At 53.0% G+C, this 20,335-nt stretch overlaps 1 protein-coding gene across 1 annotated transcript; it reads right to left on the bottom strand.

The window, feature by feature from the left end:
- Positions 1-3,074: 3,074 nt before the first annotated feature.
- Positions 3,075-3,724, bottom strand: LOC116957153 (mid1-interacting protein 1-B). Its single transcript, XM_032979123.2, has one exon. It carries the CDS (start codon positions 3,722-3,724, stop codon positions 3,089-3,091), a length of 636 nt encoding a protein of 211 aa, XP_032835014.1. The 3' UTR covers positions 3,075-3,088.
- Between the last annotated feature and the right edge of the window lie 16,611 nt (positions 3,725-20,335).

Below are 20,335 nucleotides of genomic sequence, written 5' to 3'. Positions count from 1 at the left end.
TCTCTATGATCTGTGGGTCTCTGTGGGTCTCTGTCTCTATGATCTGTGGGTCTCTGTGGGTCTCTGTCTCTATGATCTGTGGGTCTCTGTGGGTCTCTGTCTCTATGATCTGTGGGTCTCTGTGGGTCTCTGTCTCTATGATCTGTGGGTCTCTGTGGGTCTCTGTGGGTCTCTGTGGGTCTCTGCATCTGTATGATCTGTCCACGTGGTGATGGTGATGAAGCCACTGCCACGTGGTTGAGCTGCTCTAGTTTGTGATGCCATCAGGGGCGTCGCTTCTGATTTAGAGCGACTACGACAGAGGAGCTCAGCGGGGACTTACAGCTGCTGACAAATAAAAACATTATCCACAATCGAGTGTGCTTTTGGGTGAGATCGCGTAAATATATACATTGTGTTCAACACGATACCACCTACACAGCCAATTTGTAAGAGGTCGTCACATGAACAGAACGTGGCAATTCGTTACTAGTACAGCACTAACCGGTTGCTGTGTTGGAGAGTTAAACCCACTACAACATTTACAATTCGTTACTAGTACAGCACTAACCGGTTGCTGTATGTTGGAGAGTTAAACCCACTACAACATTAACAATTCGTTACTAGTACAGCACTAACCGGTTGCTGTGTGTTGGAGAGTTAAACCCACTACTACATTTACAATTCGTTACTAGTACAGCACTAACCGGTTGCTGTATGTTGGAGAGTTAAACCCACTACAACATTAACAATTCGTTACTAGTACATCACTAACCGGTTGCTCTGTGTTGGAGAGTTAAACCCACTACTACATTTACAATTCGTTAAAAGTACAGCACTAACCGGTTGCTGTGTGTTGGAGAGTTAAACCCACTACAACATTTACAATTCGTTACTAATACAGCACTAACCGGTTGCTGTGAGTTGGAGAGTTAAACCCACTACAACATTTACAATTATAGTGTATGGTGGTGTAGCGTAGTGATGTAGTGTATAGTGTAGTTTACTAATACAGAACTGAACGGTTGTGTGTTGGACAATAAATCCACAACATTTACAGTAATAGTGTAGTGTATAGAAGTGTAGTGGTGTAGTGTATAGAAGTGTCGTGTCTAGTAGTGTAGTGTATAGTGTAGTGTATAGAAGTGTAGTGTATAGTGTAGTGTGTATAGTGTAGTGTGTATAGTGTGTAGTGTAGTGTGTAGTGTATATAGTGTGTAGTGTATATAGTGTGTAGTGTATATAGTGTAGTGTATAGTGTAGTATACTAGTTCAGCATTACACCACCAGCAACATCGCTTCTCGAGTTCCCATGACGTTCCGCCAGTTAATTACAACAGCAGCCATCATCAGCATCATCACCATCAGCGCCATCATCACCATCAGCACCATGAGGATCATCAAGCGGGCAGCCACAGAGTTACGGAGAGATCCTCCTGCTGCTGCTGCTCCGCCTCCTGCTGCTGCTACTGCTGCTACTGCGTCGGTCTTGAATGGGCGCGGTGTGGGTGGTTGTGGTGGTACTGGATGTGTGAGGGTGGTGGTGGTGGATGTGTGAGGGTGGTGGTGGATGTGTGAGGGTGGTGGTGGATGTGTGAGGGTGGTGGTGGTGGATGTGTGAGGGTGGTGGTGGATGTGTGGGGGTGGTGGTGGTGGATGTGTGAGGGTGGTGGTGGATGTGTGAGGGTGGTGGTGGATGTGTGAGGGTGGTGGTGGATGTGTGGGGGTGGTAGTGGTGGATGTGTGGGGGTTGTGGTGGTGGATGTGTGGGGGTGGTGGTGGATGTGTGAGGGTGGTGGTGGATGTGTGAGGGTGGTGGTGGTGGATGTGTGAGGGTGGTGGTGGTGGATGTGTGAGGGTGGTGGTGGTGGATGTGTGAGGGTGGTGGATGTGTGAAGGTGGTGGTGGTGGATGTGTGAGGGTGGTGGTGGTGGATGTGTGAAGGTGGTGGTGGTGGATGTGTGAGGGTGGTGGTGGTGGATGTGTGAGGGTGGTGGTGGTGGATGTGTGAGGGTGGTGGTGGTGGATGTGTGAGGGTGGTGGTGGTGGATGTGTGAGGGTGGTGGTGGTGGATGTGTGAGGGTGGTGGTGGTGGATGTGTGAGGGTGGTGGTGGTGGATGTGTGGGGGTGGTGGTGATGGATGTGTGAGGGTGGTGGTGGATGTGTGAAGGTGGTGGTGGATGTGTGAGGGTGGTGGTGGTGGATGTGTGAGGGTGGTGGTGGATGTGTGAGGGTGGTGGTGGATGTGTGAGGGTGGTGGTGGATGTGTGAGGGTGGTGGTGGATGTGTGAGGGTGGTGGTGGTGGATGTGTGGGGGTGGTGGTGGTGGATGTGTGGTGGTGGTGGTGGATGTGTGAGGGTGGTGGTGGTGGATGTGTGGGGGTGGTGGTGGTGGTGGATGTGTGGTGGTGGTGGTGGATGTGTGAGGGTGGTGGTGGATGTGTGAGGGTGGTGGTGGATGTGTGAGGGTGGTGGTGGATGTGTGAGGGTGGTGGTGGATGTGTGAGGGTGGTGGTGGTGGATGTGTGAGGGTGGTGGCGGATGTGTGAGGGTGGTGGTGGTGGATGTGTGGGGGTGGTGGTGGATGTGTGGGGGTGGTGGTGGTGGATGTGTGAGGGTGGTGGTGGATGTGTGAGGGTGGTGGTGGTGGATGTGTGGGGGTGGTGGTGGATGTGTGGGGGTGGTGGTGGTGGATGTGTGAGGGTGGTGGTGGATGTGTGAGGGTGGTGGTGGTGGATGTGTGAGGGTGGTGGTGGATGTGTGAGGGTGGTGGTGGATGTGAGGGTGGTGGTGGTGGATGTGTGAAGGTGGTGGTGGATGTGTGGTGGTGGTGGATGTGTGGGGGTGGTGGTGAAGTCGTCATTCTTGGGGGGGCGATGTTGGCCATGGGGGGGGGGGGTCCATGAGCAGGCGAGGGGAGACAGCGCCTCGACCCACACACGGCGGGGGCTGCGTGAACCCCCGACACACACCACTGACCCCCCCATGCCCCCCACTGACCCCCCATTGACCCCCCACTGACCCCGCCCCATGCCCCCCACTGACCCAGCCTCCCCCATGGCCCCCACTGACCCCGCCCCCCCCATGCCCCCCACTGACCCCACCCCCCTACATGGCCCCCACGCTGCCCAGGTTCACCTCCTGCTTGTACCTGCGCGTGAGTGCGCGCGCCAGCTGCGTCATCTCGTGCAGGGCCACGTGCAGGCCGGTCACGTGCAGGCGGAACCTCTGTTCCACATCATCATCATCACCACCATCATCATCAACCTCATCATCATCATCACCACCATCACCACCACCATCAATCTCCTGCGCCATGAGCACGTCCAGAGTCGTCTTCAATGGCAATCCTCCCACACTGGAGCCTCCATTCTGCTGCTGCTGATTTACAGCAACGACGACATTGTTGTTGTTGTTGTTGACGACCTGTTGTTGTTGTTGTTGGCGTTTCTGCTGCTGCTGCCTCTTCTTCTTGTCGCGATGCCCTCCGCCACCCGACGCGCCGCCGGTGCCCGCCGAGGGCGGCAGCGCCCCCCACTCGATCTGAGAGCGAACGCTCTTGAGCTGGGCGTACAGGGCGAACAAGTCGCGCTCGTCTGTCGACAACGACGAGGTGGCGGAGTCGCTCGCGTGCCGCGCCGGGAGGTCGCGCAGCAGGCTGGGCACCATCACAGTGCCGTCCATCTCGCCCACGGCCGACACGAAGCGCTCCATGGCCTCGAACAGAGACTGTCGCCTGTGCATCTCGGATCAGTTGCCGACGACACCACCGACACCGCCGCTCCCAGAAAGTTGCGTCGAAGTCGCTGGGATCCCCGTGGGCAGCAGCAGCAGCAACACGAGGAGGAGTCGCCGCTTGGGAGTGGCCCGCAAGTCGCCCCCGGTGGGAGTTGGTGCGGGGGAAGTCGCCCAATCAAAGTCGCCCCCACAAGTCGCTTGGTGGGATTTCGTGCCGACGAGTCGCCCAATCAAAGTCGCCCCCACAAGTCGCTTTGGTGGGATTTCGTGCCGACGAGTCGCTTGAAAGTCGCCCCCACAAAGTCGCTTGGGTGGGATTTCGTGCCGACGAGTCGCTTTGAAAGTTGTCCACAAGTCGCTTTGGTGGGATTTCGTGCCGACGAGTCGCTTTGAAAGTCGTCCACAAGTCGCTTTGGTGGGATTTCGTGCGGATGAGTCGCTTGAAAGTCGCCCCCACAAGTCGCTTGGGTGGGATTTCGTGCCGACGAGTCGCTTGCAAGTCGCCCCCACAAGTCGCTTTGGTGGGATTTCGTGCGGATGAGTCGCTTTGAAAGTCGCCCACACAAGTCGCTTTGGTGGGATTTCGTGCGGACGAGTCGCTTTGAAAGTTGTCCACAAGTCGCTTTGGTGGGATTTCGTGCGGACGAGTCGCTTTGAAAGTCGCCCACACAAGTCGCTTTGGTGGGATTTCGTGCCGACGAGTCGCTTTGAAAGTTGCCCACAAGTCGCTTTGGTGGGATTTCGTGCGGATGAGTCGCTTGAAAGTCGCCCACACAAGTCGCTTTGGTGGGATTTCGTGCGGACGAGTCGCCCAATCAAAGTCGCCCCCACAAAGTCGCTTTGGTGGGATTTTGTGCGGACGAGTCGCTTTGAAAGTTGCCCGGAAGTCGCTTTGGTGGGCGTTGCTTGGACGCGAAGTCGGTCTTGAAAGTTGCCTGAAGTTCGTTGTCCGGGAGTTGCTCGCAGGTTTTGCTGCTGGCGAGAGAGTAAACCAGACTCCACACGCAGTCGCCTTGCTCACAACTGTTGCGGAAGTCGCCTGTACGAGTCGCCTGTGGAAGTCGCCTGTACGAGTCGCCTGTACGAGTCGCCTGTACGAGTCGCCTGTACGAGTCGCCACTGACAGTCGCCTGTACGAGTCGCCTGTACGAGTCGCCACTGACAGTCGCCTGTACGAGTCGCCACTGACAGTCGCCTGTACGAGTCGCCACTGACAGTCGCCTGCGGAAGTCGCCACTGACAGTCGCCTCCGGAAGTCGCCACTGACAGTCGCCTGTACGAGTCGCCACTGACAGTCGCCTGTACGAGTCGCCACTGACAGTCGCCTCCGGAAGTCGCCACTGACAGTCGCCTGTACGAGTCGCCACTGACAGTCGCCTGTACGAGTCGCCACTGACAGTCGCCTGTGGAAGTCGCCACTGACAGTCGCCTGTGCGAGTCGCTACTGACAGTCGCCTGTACGAGTCGCCACTGACAGTCGCCTGTACGAGTCGCTACTGACAGTCGCCTGTACGAGTCGCCACTGACAGTCGCCTGTACGAGTCGCCACTGACAGTCGCCTGTACAAGTCGCCACTGACAGTCGCCTGTGCGGAAGTCGCCACTGACAGTCGCCTGTACGAGTCGCCACTGACAGTCGCCACTGACAGTCGCCACTGACAGTCGCCACTGACAGTCGCCTGTCCGAGTCGCCACTGACAGTCGCCGTCCACGCTTATTAATGGGCCGACTACAGCCACCGCCCTGCTATTTATACCCCCGCGGTTGCCCCTGGCAACGAAGGGCGGGGTGCGGTGGGGGGGTGTGGGGCTCTTCCCCCCCCGTTGCTTCCGGTAAGGGTGGGGGGCTACTCGAGGTCATTGACACGTCGGAGGGGGGGAAGGCGCAGCGCGAAGGCGCCATCCCATTGGTGGAGCTGCGGATTATGGGGGGAGGGGGCACAACGAACCCCTCGGCGAGGGACCAATGGAAGCACGCCAAGCGGTGCGCGCGCGAGCCCGGCGCCACCCTCACGCGTACAGCCCCGCCCCCCAGCCCCGAACTCCCTCACACACCCAGCCCCGCCCCTCCCCCTATCCAACCAATTAGAAACCCTGACGCCCAGCCCCGCCCCTCGGACGCCCAACCCGGTCCCTCAGACAGCCCAGCCCCGCCCCTCAGACAGCCCAGCCCCGCCCCTCAGACAGCCCCGCCCAGATCTTCGTGTGTCGGGTCGCGGTCACGTGGTGATGGTGGTGAGTTCATAGTTCAAAGTTACATTTATGTTGGTATAGCTCTGTGAGACATTCGGCTCTTGAATCGAGTGCAAGCGCAACAAACAATAAAACAAAAACGCGAACAAGAAAAACATCTTAAAGTGACTTTGTGTGACTGTGCAAACAGAAAATCCAGGGAAAAAACCATCAAAATATTCCTGAAGAAAACACCGTACACCAACGCTCTGTGCAAAAACTCCCAGTGGGATGCAAGTCCAACAACAACCACCACCACAAGACAACTAAGATTAAAGCCATCAGTCTAACTCCGTACTACAACAAAACAAACATGGCCAACCCAAAAAACTTTTCCAAATCACCAAAAAAATAAACCCATAATTGCAACGTAACAGTGATCATTGGGACTGTGACCGAATTTTTACAATAAACTACATAAATAACATGTAACACCAAACCCTAGAGCCATAGCCGGCTGAATGAGTCACTCCACAAACAACAGGAGCATCAGTCGGAGTATCAATTTTTTCAATGCACCTTTAAGATCAGCACACTAGTAGTGGTGGTGATGGTAGTGGTGATGATTGTGGTGATGGTAGTGGTGGTGATGGTAGTGGTGGTGATGGTAGTGGTGGTGATGGCAGTGGTGGTGATGGTAGTGGTGATGGTAGTGGTGGTGGTGATGGTAGTGGTGATGGTAGTGGTGGTGATGGTAGTGGTGGTGATGGTAGTGGTGATGATTGTGGTGATGGTAGTGGTGATGGTAGTGGTGGTGATGGTAGTGGTGGTGATGGTAGTGGTGATGATTATGGTGATGGAGTAATGATGGTAGTAATGATGGTAGTAGTGGTGGTGATGGTAGTGGTGGTAGTAGTGGTGGTAGTAATGATGGTAGTAATGATGGTAGTAGTGGTGGTGATGGTAGTGGTGGTGATGGTAGTGGTGGTAGTAGTGGTGGTGATGGTAGTGGTGGTGATGGTAGTGGTGGTAGTAGTGGTGGTGATGGTAGTGGTGGTGGTGATGGTAGTGGTGATGGTAGTGGTGATGGTAGTAGTTGTGGTGATGGTAGTGGTGGTAGTAGTAGTGGTGATAGTAGTGGTGGAGATGGTAGTGGTGGTAATGTTAGTGGTGGTGATGGTAGTGGTGATTTTATTGGTGATGGTAGTGGTGATGATTGCGGTGATGGTAGTGGTGATGGTAGTAGTGGTGGTGATGGTAGTGGTGATGGTAGTAGTGGTGGTGATGGTAGTGTTGGTAGTGGTGATGGTAGTGGTGATGATTGTGGTGATGGTAGTGGTGATGGTAGTGGTGGTGATGGTAGTGGTGGTGATGGTAGTGGTGATGATTATGGTGATGGAGTAATGATGGTAGTAATGATGGTAGTAGTGGTGGTGATGGTAGTGGTGGTAGTAGTGGTGGTAGTAATGATGGTAGTAATGATGGTAGTAGTGGTGGTGATGGTAGTGGTGGTAGTAGTGGTGGTGATGGTAGTGGTGGTGATGGTAGTGGTGGTAGTAGTGGTGGTGATGGTAGTGGTGGTGATGGTAGTGGTGGTAGTAGTGGTGGTGATGGTAGTGGTGGTGGTGATGGTAGTGGTGGTGGTGATGGTAGTGGTGATGGTAGTAGTGGTGGTGATGGTAGTGGTGGTAGTAGTAGTGGTGATAGTAGTGGTGGAGATGGTAGTGGTGGTGATGTTAGTGGTGGTGATGGTAGTGGTGATTTTATTGGTGATGGTAGTGGTGATGATTGCGGTGATGGTAGTGGTGATGGTAGTAGTGGTGGTGATGGTAGTGGTGATGGTAGTAGTGGTGGTGATGGTAGTGGTGGTGGTAGTGGTGGTAGTAGTGGTGGTGATGGTAGTGGTGATGGTAGTGGTGGTGGTGATGGTAGTGGTGGTGGAGGAGGCTCGTGAAGGACGCTGCTGATGCTACTGGGCAGTTGAAGGCAGTCGCACTCCAGCAACAGCGGAGGGCAGAGGGAGCGATGCTCACAACAACGAGCGGAGCGCAGGGCGGATAAAATGCAGCGAGTTGGCCTAGTGGGGGACACTGCACCTAGCCTGGCACAGCAGTCAACCCATGGCACCTGGAGTCCTGTCCCGTGACCTGTCAGCCGCGAGCCTTCAACACTTCACTTGATAGGCCTCCTAGTGCACCTAGCTTGGCACAAGTGCCGTGGTGATGTCACCACTACTTAGTGAGTGGACTAATCTCCATCTGTTCCATCTCACTTCCTCCGACAGCAGTGTGTGGACGAATCTCCATCTGTTCCATCTATATCCCTCCTAAAGCAGTGTGTAGACTAATCTCCATCTGTGTTGAGTCTATGGGCAGTGTTGAGTCTATGAGTAGTGTTGAGTCTATGGGCAGTGTTGAGTCTATGGGCAGTGTTGAGGCTATGGGCAATGTTGAGTCTACGCGTAGTGTTGAGTCTATAGTGCAGTGTTGACTCTATGGGCGGTGTTGAGTCTACGGGTATTGTTGAGTCTATGGGCAGTGGTGAGTCTATGGGTAGTGTTGAGTCTATGGGCAGTGTTGAGTCTATGGGCAGTGTTGAGTCTATAGGCAGTGTTGAGTCTATGGGTAGTGTTGAGTCTATGGGGAGTGTTGAGTCTATGGACAGTGTTGAGTCTATGGGCAGTGGTGAGTCTATGGGCAGTGTTGAGTCTATGGGCAGTGTTGAGTCTATGGGTAGTGTTGAGTCTATAGGCAGTGTTGAGTCTATAGGCAGTGTTGAGTCTATGGGCAGTGTTGAGGCTATGGGCAATGTTGAGTCTATGGGTAGTGTTGAGTCTATGGGCAGTGGTGAGTCTATGGGTAGTGTTGAGTCTATGGGCAGTGTTGAGTCTATGGTGCAGTGTTGAGTCTATGGGCAGTGTTGAGTCTATGGGCAGTGTTGAGTCTACGGACAGTGTTGAGTCTACAGGCAGTGTTGAGTCTATGGGCAGTGTTGAGTCTACGGGCAGTGCTGAGTCTATGGGCAGTGTTGTCTATGGTAGTGTTGAGTCTATAGGCAGTGTTGAGTATACGGGCAGTGTTGAGTCTACGGGCAGTGTTGAGTCTATAGGCAGTGTTGAGTCTATGGGTAGTGTTGAGTCTATGGGCAGTGCTGAGTCTATGGTGCAGTGTTGAGTCTACGGGCAGTGTTGAGTCTACGGGCAGTGGCGAGTCTATGGGCAGTGGTGAGTCTATGGGCAGTGTTGAGTCTATGGGCAGTGTTGAGTCTATGGGCAGTGTTGAGGCTATGGGCAATGTTGAGTCTACGCGTAGTGTTGAGTCTATAGTGCAGTGTTGACTCTATGGGCGGTGTTGAGTCTACGGGTATTGTTGAGTCTATGGGCAGTGGTGAGTCTATGGGTAGTGTTGAGTCTATGGGCAGTGTTGAGTCTATGGGCAGTGTTGAGTCTATAGGCAGTGTTGAGTCTATGGGTAGTGTTGAGTCTATGGGGAGTGTTGAGTCTATGGACAGTGTTGAGTCTATGGGCAGTGGTGAGTCTATGGGCAGTGTTGAGTCTATGGGCAGTGTTGAGTCTATGGGTAGTGTTGAGTCTATAGGCAGTGTTGAGTCTATAGGCAGTGTTGAGTCTATGGGCAGTGTTGAGGCTATGGGCAATGTTGAGTCTATGGGTAGTGTTGAGTCTATGGGCAGTGGTGAGTCTATGGGTAGTGTTGAGTCTATGGGCAGTGTTGAGTCTATGATGCAGTGTTGAGTCTATGGGCAGTGTTGAGTCTATGGGCAGTGTTGAGTCTACGGACAGTGTTGAGTCTACAGGCAGTGTTGAGTCTATGGGCAGTGTTGAGTCTACGGGCAGTGCTGAGTCTATGGGCAGTGTTGTCTATGGTAGTGTTGAGTCTATAGGCAGTGTTGAGTATACGGGCAGTGTTGAGTCTACGGGCAGTGTTGAGTCTATAGGCAGTGTTGAGTCTATGGGTAGTGTTGAGTCTATGGGCAGTGCTGAGTCTATGGTGCAGTGTTGAGTCTACGGGCAGTGTTGAGTCTATGGGTAGTGTTGAGTCTATGGGGAGTGTTGAGTCTATGGACAGTGTTGAGTCTATGGGCAGTGGTGAGTCTATGGGCAGTGTTGAGTCTATGGGCAGTGTTGAGTCTATGGGTAGTGTTGAGTCTATAGGCAGTGTTGAGTCTATAGGCAGTGTTGAGTCTATGGGCAGTGTTGAGGCTATGGGCAATGTTGAGTCTATGGGTAGTGTTGAGTCTATGGGCAGTGGTGAGTCTATGGGTAGTGTTGAGTCTATGGGCAGTGTTGAGTCTATGGTGCAGTGTTGAGTCTATGGGCAGTGTTGAGTCTATGGGCAGTGTTGAGTCTACGGACAGTGTTGAGTCTACAGGCAGTGTTGAGTCTATGGGCAGTGTTGAGTCTACGGGCAGTGCTGAGTCTATGGGCAGTGTTGTCTATGGTAGTGTTGAGTCTATAGGCAGTGTTGAGTATACGGGCAGTGTTGAGTCTACGGGCAGTGTTGAGTCTATAGGCAGTGTTGAGTCTATGGGTAGTGTTGAGTCTATGGGCAGTGCTGAGTCTATGGTGCAGTGTTGAGTCTACGGGCAGTGTTGAGTCTACGGGCAGTGGCGAGTCTATGGGCAGTGGTGAGTCTATGGGCAGTGTTGAGTCTATGGGCAGTGTTGAGTCTATGATGCAGTGGTGAGTCTATGGGCAGTGGTGAGTCTATGGGTAGTGTTGAGTCTATGGGCAGTGTTGAGTCTATGGGCAGTGTTGAGTCTATGGGCAGTGTTGAGTCTATGATGCAGTGGTGAGTCTATGGGCAGTGTTGAGTCTACGGGCAGTGCTGAGTCTATGGGCAGTTTTGTCTATGGAAGTGTTGCGTCTATAGGCAGTGTTGAGTCTATGGGCAGTGTTGAGTCTACGGGCAGTGCTGAGTCTATGGGCAGTGTTGTCTAAGGTAGTGTTGAGTCTATAGGCAGTGTTGAGTTTACGGGCAGTGTTGAGTCTATGGGTAGCGTTGAGTCTATGGGCAGTGCTGAGTCTATGGTGCAGTGTTGAGTCTACGGGCAGTGTTGAGTCTACGGGCAGTGGTGAGTCTATGGGCAGTGGTGAGTCTATGGGCAGTGTTGAGTCTATGGTGCAGTGTTGAGTCTATGGGCAGTGTTGTCTATGGTACTGTTGAGTCTACGGGCAGTGCTGAGTCTATGGGCAGTGTTGTCTATGGTAGTGTTGAGTCTATAGGCAGTGTTGAGTATACGGGGAGTGTTGAGTCTACGGGCAGTGTTGAGTCTATAGGCAGTGTTGAGTCTATGGGTAGTGTTGAGTCTATGGGCAGTGCTGAGTCTATGGTGCAGTGTTGAGTCTACGGGCAGTGTTGAGTCTACGGGCAGTGGTGAGTCTATGGGCAGTGGTGAGTCTATGGGCAGTGTTGAGTCTATGGGCAGTGTTGAGTCTATGATGCAGTGGTGAGTCTATAGGCAGTGTTGAGTCTACGGGCAGTGGTGAGTCTATGGGCAGTGGTGAGTCTATGGGCAGTGTTGAGTCTATGGGCAGTGTTGAGTCTATGATGCAGTGGTGAGTCTATGGGCAGTGCTGAGTCTATGGGTAGTGTTGAGTATATGGTGCAGTGTTGAGTCTATGGGCAGTGTTGAGTCTATGGGCAGTGTTGAGTCTACGGGCAGTGTTGAGTCTGTGGGTAGTGTTGAGTCTATGGGCAGTGTTGAGTCTATAGGCAGTGTTGAGTCTATGGGTAGTGTTGAGTCTATAGGGAGTGTTGAGTCTACGGGCAGTGTTGAGTCTATGGGCAGTGGTGAGTCTATGGGCAGTGTTGAGTCTATGGGCAGTGTTGAGTCTATGGGTAGTGTTGAGTCTATGGGCAGTGTTGAGTCTATGGGCAGTGTTGAGTCTATGGGCAGTGTTGAGTCTACGGGCAGTGTTGAGTCTATAGGCAGTGTTGAGTCTATGGGCAGTGTTGAGTCTATAGGTAGTGTTGAGTCTATGGGAAGTGTTGAGTCTACGGGCAGTGTTGAGTCTATGGGCAGTGTTGTCTATGGTAGTGTTGAGTCTACGGGCAGTGCTGAGTCTATGGGCAGTGTTGTCTATGGTAGTGTTGAGTCTATAGGCAATGTTGAGTATACGGGCAGTGTTGAGTCTACGGGCAGTGTTGAGTCTATAGGCAGTGTTGAGTCTATGGGTAGTGTTGAGTCTATGGGCAGTGCTGAGTCTATGGTGCAGTGTTGAGTCTACGGGCAGTGTTGAGTCTATGGGTAGTGTTGAGTCTATGGGCAGTGCTGAGTCTATGGTGCAGTGTTGAGTCTACGGGCAGTGTTGAGTCTACGGGCAGTGGTGAGTCTATGGGCAGTGGTGAGTCTATGGGCAGTGTTGAGTCTATGGGCAGTGTTGAGTCTATGATGCAGTGGTGAGTCTATAGGCAGTGTTGAGTCTACGGGCAGTGGTGAGTCTATGGGCAGTGGTGAGTCTATGGGCAGTGTTGAGTCTATGGGCAGTGTTGAGTCTATGATGCAGTGGTGAGTCTATGGGCAGTGCTGAGTCTATGGGTAGTGTTGAGTCTATGGTGCAGTGTTGAGTCTATGGGCAGTGTTGAGTCTATGGGCAGTGTTGAGTCTACGGGCAGTGTTGAGTCTGTGGGTAGTGTTGAGTCTATGGGCAGTGTTGAGTCTATAGGCAGTGTTGAGTCTATGGGTAGTGTTGAGTCTATGGGGAGTGTTGAGTCTACGGGCAGTGTTGAGTCTATGGGCAGTGGTGAGTCTATGGGCAGTGTTGAGTCTATGGGCAGTGTTGAGTCTATGGGTAGTGTTGAGTCTATGGGCAGTGTTGAGTCTATGGGCAGTGTTGAGTCTATGGGCAGTGTTGAGTCTACGGGCAGTGTTGAGTCTATAGGCAGTGTTGAGTCTATGGGCAGTGTTGAGTCTATAGGTAGTGTTGAGTCTATGGGCAGTGTTGAGTCTACGGGCAGTGTTGAGTCTATGGGCAGTGTTGTCTATGGTAGTGTTGAGTCTACGGGCAGTGCTGAGTCTATGGGCAGTGTTGTCTATGGTAGTGTTGAGTCTATAGGCAATGTTGAGTATACGGGCAGTGTTGAGTCTACGGGCAGTGTTGAGTCTATAGGCAGTGTTGAGTCTATGGGTAGTGTTGAGTCTATGGGCAGTGCTGAGTCTATGGTGCAGTGTTGAGTCTACGGGCAGTGTTGAGTCTACGGGCAGTGGTGAGTCTATGGGCAGTGGTGAGTCTATGGGCAGTGTTGAGTCTATGGGCAGTGTTGAGTCTATGATGCAGTGGTGAGTCTATGGGCAGTGTTGAGTCTGTGGGCAGTGTTGAGTCTATGGGTAGTGTTGAGTCTAAGGTGCAGTGTTGAGTCTATGGGCAGTGTTGAGTCTATGGGCAGTGTTGAGTCTATAGGCAGTGTTGAGTCTACGGGCAGTGGTGAGTCTATGGGCAGTGGTGAGTCTATGGGCAGTGTTGAGTCTATGGGCAGTGTTGAGTCTATGGGTAGTGTTGAGTCTATGGGCAGTGTTGAGTCTATGGGCAGTGTTGAGTCTATGGGCAGTGTTGAGTCTACGGGCAGTGTTGAGTCTATAGGCAGTGTTGAGTCAACACTGAGTCAACACTGTCCATTGACTCAACACTGCCCATAGACTCAGCACTGCCCATAGACTCAACACTGCCCATAGACTCAACACTGCCCATAGACTCAGCACTGCCCATAGACTCAGCACTGCCCATAGACTCAGCACTGCCCATAGACTCAACACTGCCCATAGACTCAACACTGCCCATAGACTCAACACTGCCCATAGACTCAACACTGCCCATAGACTCAGCCCTGCCCATAGACTCAGCACTGCCCATAGACTCAGCACTGCCCATAGACTCAGCACTGCCCATAGACTCAGCACTGCCCATAGACTCAGCACTGCCCATAGACTCAGCACTGCCCATAGACTCAGCACTGCCCATAGACTCAGCACTGCCCATAGACTCAACACTGCCCATAGACTCAACACTGCCCATAGACTCAGCACTGCCCATAGACTCAACACTGCCCATAGACTCAGCACTGCCCATAGACTCAGCACTGCCCATAGACTCAGCACTGCCCATAGACTCAACACTGCCCATAGACTCAACACTGCCCATAGACTCAACACTGCCCATAGACTCAACACTGCCCATAGACTCAGCCCTGCCCATAGACTCAGCACTGCCCATAGACTCAGCACTGCCCATAGACTCAACACTGCCCATAGACTCAGCACTGCCCATAGACTCAGCACTGCCCATAGACTCAGCACTGCCCATAGACTCAGCACTGCCCATAGACTCAACACTGCCCATAGACTCAACACTGCCCATAGACTCAGCACTGCCCATAGACTCAACACTGCCCATAGACTCAGCACTGCCCATAGACTCAACACTGCCCATAGACTCAACACTGCCCATAGCCCATAGACTCAGCACTGCCCATAGACTCAGCACTGCCCATAGACTCAGCACTGCCCATGGACTCAACACTGCCCATAGACTCAGCACTGCCCATAGACTCAGCACTGCCCATAGACTCAACACTGCCCATAGACTCAGCACTGCCCATAGACTCAGCACTGCCCATAGACTCAGCACTGCCCATAGACTCAGCACTGCCCATAGACTCAACACTGCCCATAGACTCAGCACTGCCCATAGACTCAACACTGCCCATAGACTCAGCACTGCCCATAGACTCAACACTGCCCATAGACTCAACACTGCCCATAGCCCATAGACTCAGCACTGCCCATAGACTCAGCACTGCCCATAGACTCAGCACTGCCCATGGACTCAACACTGCCCATAGACTCAACACTGCCCATAGACTCAGCACTGCCCATAGACTCAGCACTGCCCATAGACTCAGCACTGCCCATAGACTCAACACTACCCATAGATTCAACACTGCCCATAGACTCAGCACTGCCCATGGACTCAACACTGCCCATAGACTCAGCACTGCCCATAGACTCAGCACTGCCCATAGACTCAACACTGCCCATAGACTCAGCACTGCCCATAGACTCAGCACTGCCCATAGACTCAGCACTGCCCATAGACTCAGCACTGCCCATAGACTCAGCACTGCCCATAGACTCAGCACTGCCCATAGACTCAACACTGCCCATAGACTCAACACTGCCCATAGACTCAGCACTGCCCATAGACTCAACACTGCCCATAGACTCAGCACTGCCCATAGACTCAGCACTGCCCATAGACTCAACACTGCCCATAGACTCAACACTGCCCATAGACTCAACACTGCCCATAGACTCAACACTGCCCATAGACTCAGCCCTGCCCATAGACTCAGCACTGCCCATAGACTCAGCACTGCCCATAGACTCAACACTGCCCATAGACTCAGCACTGCCCATACTCAGCACTGCCCATAGACTCAGCACTGCCCATAGACTCAGCACTGCCCATAGACTCAACACTGCCCATAGACTCAACACTGCCCATAGACTCAGCACTGCCCATAGACTCAACACTGCCCATAGACTCAGCACTGCCCATAGACTCAACACTGCCCATAGACTCAACACTGCCCATAGCCCATAGACTCAGCACTGCCCATAGACTCAGCACTGCCCATAGACTCAGCACTGCCCATGGACTCAACACTGCCCATAGACTCAGCACTGCCCATAGACTCAGCACTGCCCATAGACTCAACACTGCCCATAGACTCAGCACTGCCCATAGACTCAGCACTGCCCATAGACTCAGCACTGCCCATAGACTCAGCACTGCCCATAGACTCAACACTGTCCATAGACTCAGCACTGCCCATAGACTCAACACTGCCCATAGACTCAGCACTGCCCATAGACTCAACACTGCCCATAGACTCAACACTGCCCATAGCCCATAGACTCAGCACTGCCCATAGACTCAGCACTGCCCATAGACTCAGCACTGCCCATGGACTCAACACTGCCCATAGACTCAACACTGCCCATAGACTCAACACTGCCCATAGACTCAACACTGCCCATAGACTCAACACTGCCCATAGACTCAGCACTGCCCATAGACTCAGCACTGCCCATAGACTCAGCACTGCCCATAGACTCAGCACTGCCCATAGACTCAACACTGCCCATAGACTCAGCACTGCCCATAGACTCAACACTGCCCATAGACTCAGCACTGCCCATAGACTCAGCACTGCCCATAGACTCAACACTGCCCATAGACTCAACACTGCCCATAGACTCAGCACTGCCCATAGACTCAACACTGCCCATAGACTCAACACTGCCCATAGACTCAACACTGCCCATAGACTCAACACTGCCCATAGACTCAACACTGCCCATAGACTCAGCCCTGCCCATAGACTCAGCACTGCCCATAGACTCAGCACTGCCCATAGACTCAACACTGCCCATAGACTCAGCACTGCCCATACTCAGCACTGCCCATAGACTCAGCACTGCCCATAGACTCAGCACTGCCCATAGACTCAACACTGCCCATAGACTCAACACTGCCCATAGACTCAGCACTGCCCATAGACTCAACACTGCCCATAGACTCAGCACTGCCCATAGACTCAACACTGCCCATAGACTCAACACTGCCCATAGCCCATAGACTCAGCACTGCCCATAGACTCAGCACTGCCCATAGACTCAGCACTGCCCATGGACTCAACACTGCCCATAGACTCAGCACTGCCCATAGACTCAGCACTGCCCATAGACTCAACACTGCCCATAGACTCAGCACTGCCCATAGACTCAGCACTGCCCATAGACTCAGCACTGCCCATAGACTCAGCACTGCCCATAGACTCAACACTGCCCATAGACTCAGCACTGCCCATAGACTCAACACTGCCCATAGACTCAGCACTGCCCATAGACTCAACACTGCCCATAGACTCAACACTGCCCATAGCCCATAGACTCAGCACTGCCCATAGACTCAGCACTGCCCATAGACTCAGCACTGCCCATGGACTCAACACTGCCCATAGACTCAACACTGCCCATAGACTCAACACTGCCCATAGACTCAACACTGCCCATAGACTCAGCACTGCCCATAGACTCAGCACTGCCCATAGACTCAGCACTGCCCATAGACTCAGCACTGCCCATAGACTCAACACTGCCCATAGACTCAGCACTGCCCATAGACTCAACACTGCCCATAGACTCAGCACTGCCCATAGACTCAGCACTGCCCATAGACTCAACACTGCCCATAGACTCAACACTGCCCATAGACTCAGCACTGCCCATAGACTCAACACTGCCCATAGACTCAACACTGCCCATAGACTCAGCACTGCCCATAGACTCAGCACTGCCCATGGACTCAACACTGCCCGTAGACTCAACACTGCCCGTAGACTCAACACTGCCCGTAGACTCAACACTGCCCATAGACTCAACACTGCCCATAGACTCAACACTGCCCATAGACTCAACACTGCCCATAGACTCAACACTGCCCATAGACTCAACACTGCCCATAGACTCAACACTGCCCATAGACTCAACACTGCCCATAGACTCAACACTGCCCATAGACTCAACACTGCCCATAGACTCAACACTGCCCATAGACTCAACACTGCCCATAGACTCAGCAGTGCCCATAGACTCAACACTGCCCATAGACTCAACACTGCCCATAGACTCAACACTGCCCATAGACTCAGCCCTGCCCATAGACTCAGCACTGCCCATAGACTCAGCACTGCCCATAGACTCAGCACTGCCCATAGACTCAACACTGCCCATAGACTCAACACTGCCCATAGACTCAGCACTGCCCATAGACTCAGCACTGCCCATAGACTCAGCACTGCCCATAGACTCAGCACTGCCCATAGACTCAGCACTGCCCATAGACTCAACACTGCCCATAGACTCAACACTGCCCATAGACTCAGCACTGCCCATAGACTCAACACTGCCCATAGACTCAGCACTGCCCATAGACTCAACACTGCCCATAGACTCAACACTGCCCATAGACCATAGACTCAGCACTGCCCATAGACTCAGCACTGCCCATAGACTCAGCACTGCCCATAGACTCAACACTGCCCATAGACTCAACACTGCCCATAGACTCAACACTGCCCATAGACTCAACACTGCCCATAGACTCAACACTGCCCATAGACTCAACACTGCCCATAGACTCAACACTGCCCATAGACTCAACACTGCCCATAGACTCAACACTGCCCATAGACTCAACACTGCCCATAGACTCAACACTGCCCATAGACTCAACACTGCCCATAGACTCAGCAGTGCCCATAGACTCAACACTGCCCATAGACTCAACACTGCCCATAGACTCAACACTGCCCATAGACTCAACACTGCCCATAGACTCAGCCCTGCCCATAGACTCAGCACTGCCCATAGACTCAGCACTGCCCATAGACTCAGCACTGCCCATATACTCAACACTGCCCATAGACTCAACACTGCCCATAGACTCAGCACTGCCCATAGACTCAGCACTGCCCATAGACTCAGCACTGCCCATAGACTCAGCACTGCCCATAGACTCAGCACTGCCCATAGACTCAACACTGCCCATAGACTCAACACTGCCCATAGACTCAGCACTGCCCATAGACTCAACACTGCCCATAGACTCAGCACTGCCCATAGACTCAACACTGCCCATAGACTCAACACTGCCCATAGACCATAGACTCAGCACTGCCCATAGACTCAACACTGCCCATAGACTCAACACTGCCCATAGACTCAGCACTGCCCATAGACTCAACACTGCCCATAGACTCAGCACTGCCCATAGACTCAGCACTGCCCATAGACTCAACACTGCCCATAGACTCAGCACTGCCCATAGACTCAGCACTGCCCATAGACTCAGCACTGCCCATAGACTCAACACTGCCCATAGACTCAACACTGCCCATAGACTCAACACTGCCCATAGACTCAACACTGCCCATAGACTCAGCCCTGCCCATAGACTCAGCACTGCCCATAGACTCAGCACTGCCCATAGACTCAGCACTGCCCATAGACTCAGCACTGCCCATAGACTCAGCACTGCCCATAGACTCAACACTGCCCATAGACTCAACACTGCCCATAGACTCAGCACTGCCCATAGACTCAACACTGCCCATAGACTCAGCACTGCCCATAGACTCAACACTGCCCATAGACTCAACACTGCCCATAGCCCATAGACTCAGCACTGCCCATAGACTCAGCACTGCCCATAGACTCAGCACTGCCCATGGACTCAACACTGCCCATAGACTCAGCACTGCCCATAGACTCAGCACTGCCCATAGACTCAACACTGCCCATAGACTCAGCACTGCCCATAGACTCAGCACTGCCCATAGACTCAGCACTGCCCATAGACTCAGCACTGCCCATAGACTCAACACTGCCCATAGACTCAGCACTGCCCATAGACTCAACACTGCCCATAGACTCAGCACTGCCCATAGACTCAACACTGCCCATAGACTCAACACTGCCCATAGCCCATAGACTCAGCACTGCCCATAGACTCAGCACTGCCCATAGACTCAGCACTGCCCATGGACTCAACACTGCCCATAGACTCAACACTGCCCATAGACTCAACACTGCCCATAGACTCAACACTGCACCATAGACTCAACACTGCCCATAGACTCAGCACTGCCCATAGACTCAGCACTGCCCATAGACTCAGCACTGCCCATAGACTCAGCACTGCCCATAGACTCAGCACTGCCCATAGACTCAACACTGCCCATAGACTCAACACTGCCCATAGACTCAACACTGCCCATAGACTCAACACTGCCCATAGACTCAACACTGCCCATAGACTCAACACTGCCCATAGACTCAACACTGCCCATAGACTCAACACTGCCCATAGACTCAACACTGCCCATAGACTCAACACTGCCCACAGACTCAACACTGCCCATAGACTCAACACTGCCCATAGACTCAGCCCTGCCCATAGACTCAGCACTGCCCATAGACTCAGCACTGCCCATAGAATCAGCACTGCCCATAGACTCAACACTGCCCATAGACTCAACACTGCCCATAGACTCAGCACTGCCCATAGACTCAGCACTACCCATAGACTCAGCACTGCCCATAGACTCAGCACTGCCCATAGACTCAGCACTGCCCATAGACTCAACACTGCCCATAGACTCAACACTGCCCATAGACTCAGCACTGCCCATAGACTCAACACTGCCCATAGACTCAGCACTGCCCATAGACTCAGCACTGCCCATAGACTCAGCACTGCCCATAGACTCAACACTGCCCATAGACTCAACACTGCCCATAGACTCAACACTGCCCATAGACTCAACACTGCCCATAGACTCAGCCCTGCCCATAGACTCAGCACT

Source organism: Petromyzon marinus (genome assembly GCF_048934315.1).
Source record: "Petromyzon marinus isolate PM22_M1 ecotype Great Lakes invasive population chromosome 70 unlocalized genomic scaffold, UKy_Petmar_22M1.pri1.0 chr70_unloc.2, whole genome shotgun sequence".
Classification (NCBI taxonomy): domain Eukaryota; kingdom Metazoa; phylum Chordata; class Hyperoartia; order Petromyzontiformes; family Petromyzontidae; genus Petromyzon; species Petromyzon marinus.
This window is presented reverse-complemented; position numbering and strand designations above follow the sequence as displayed.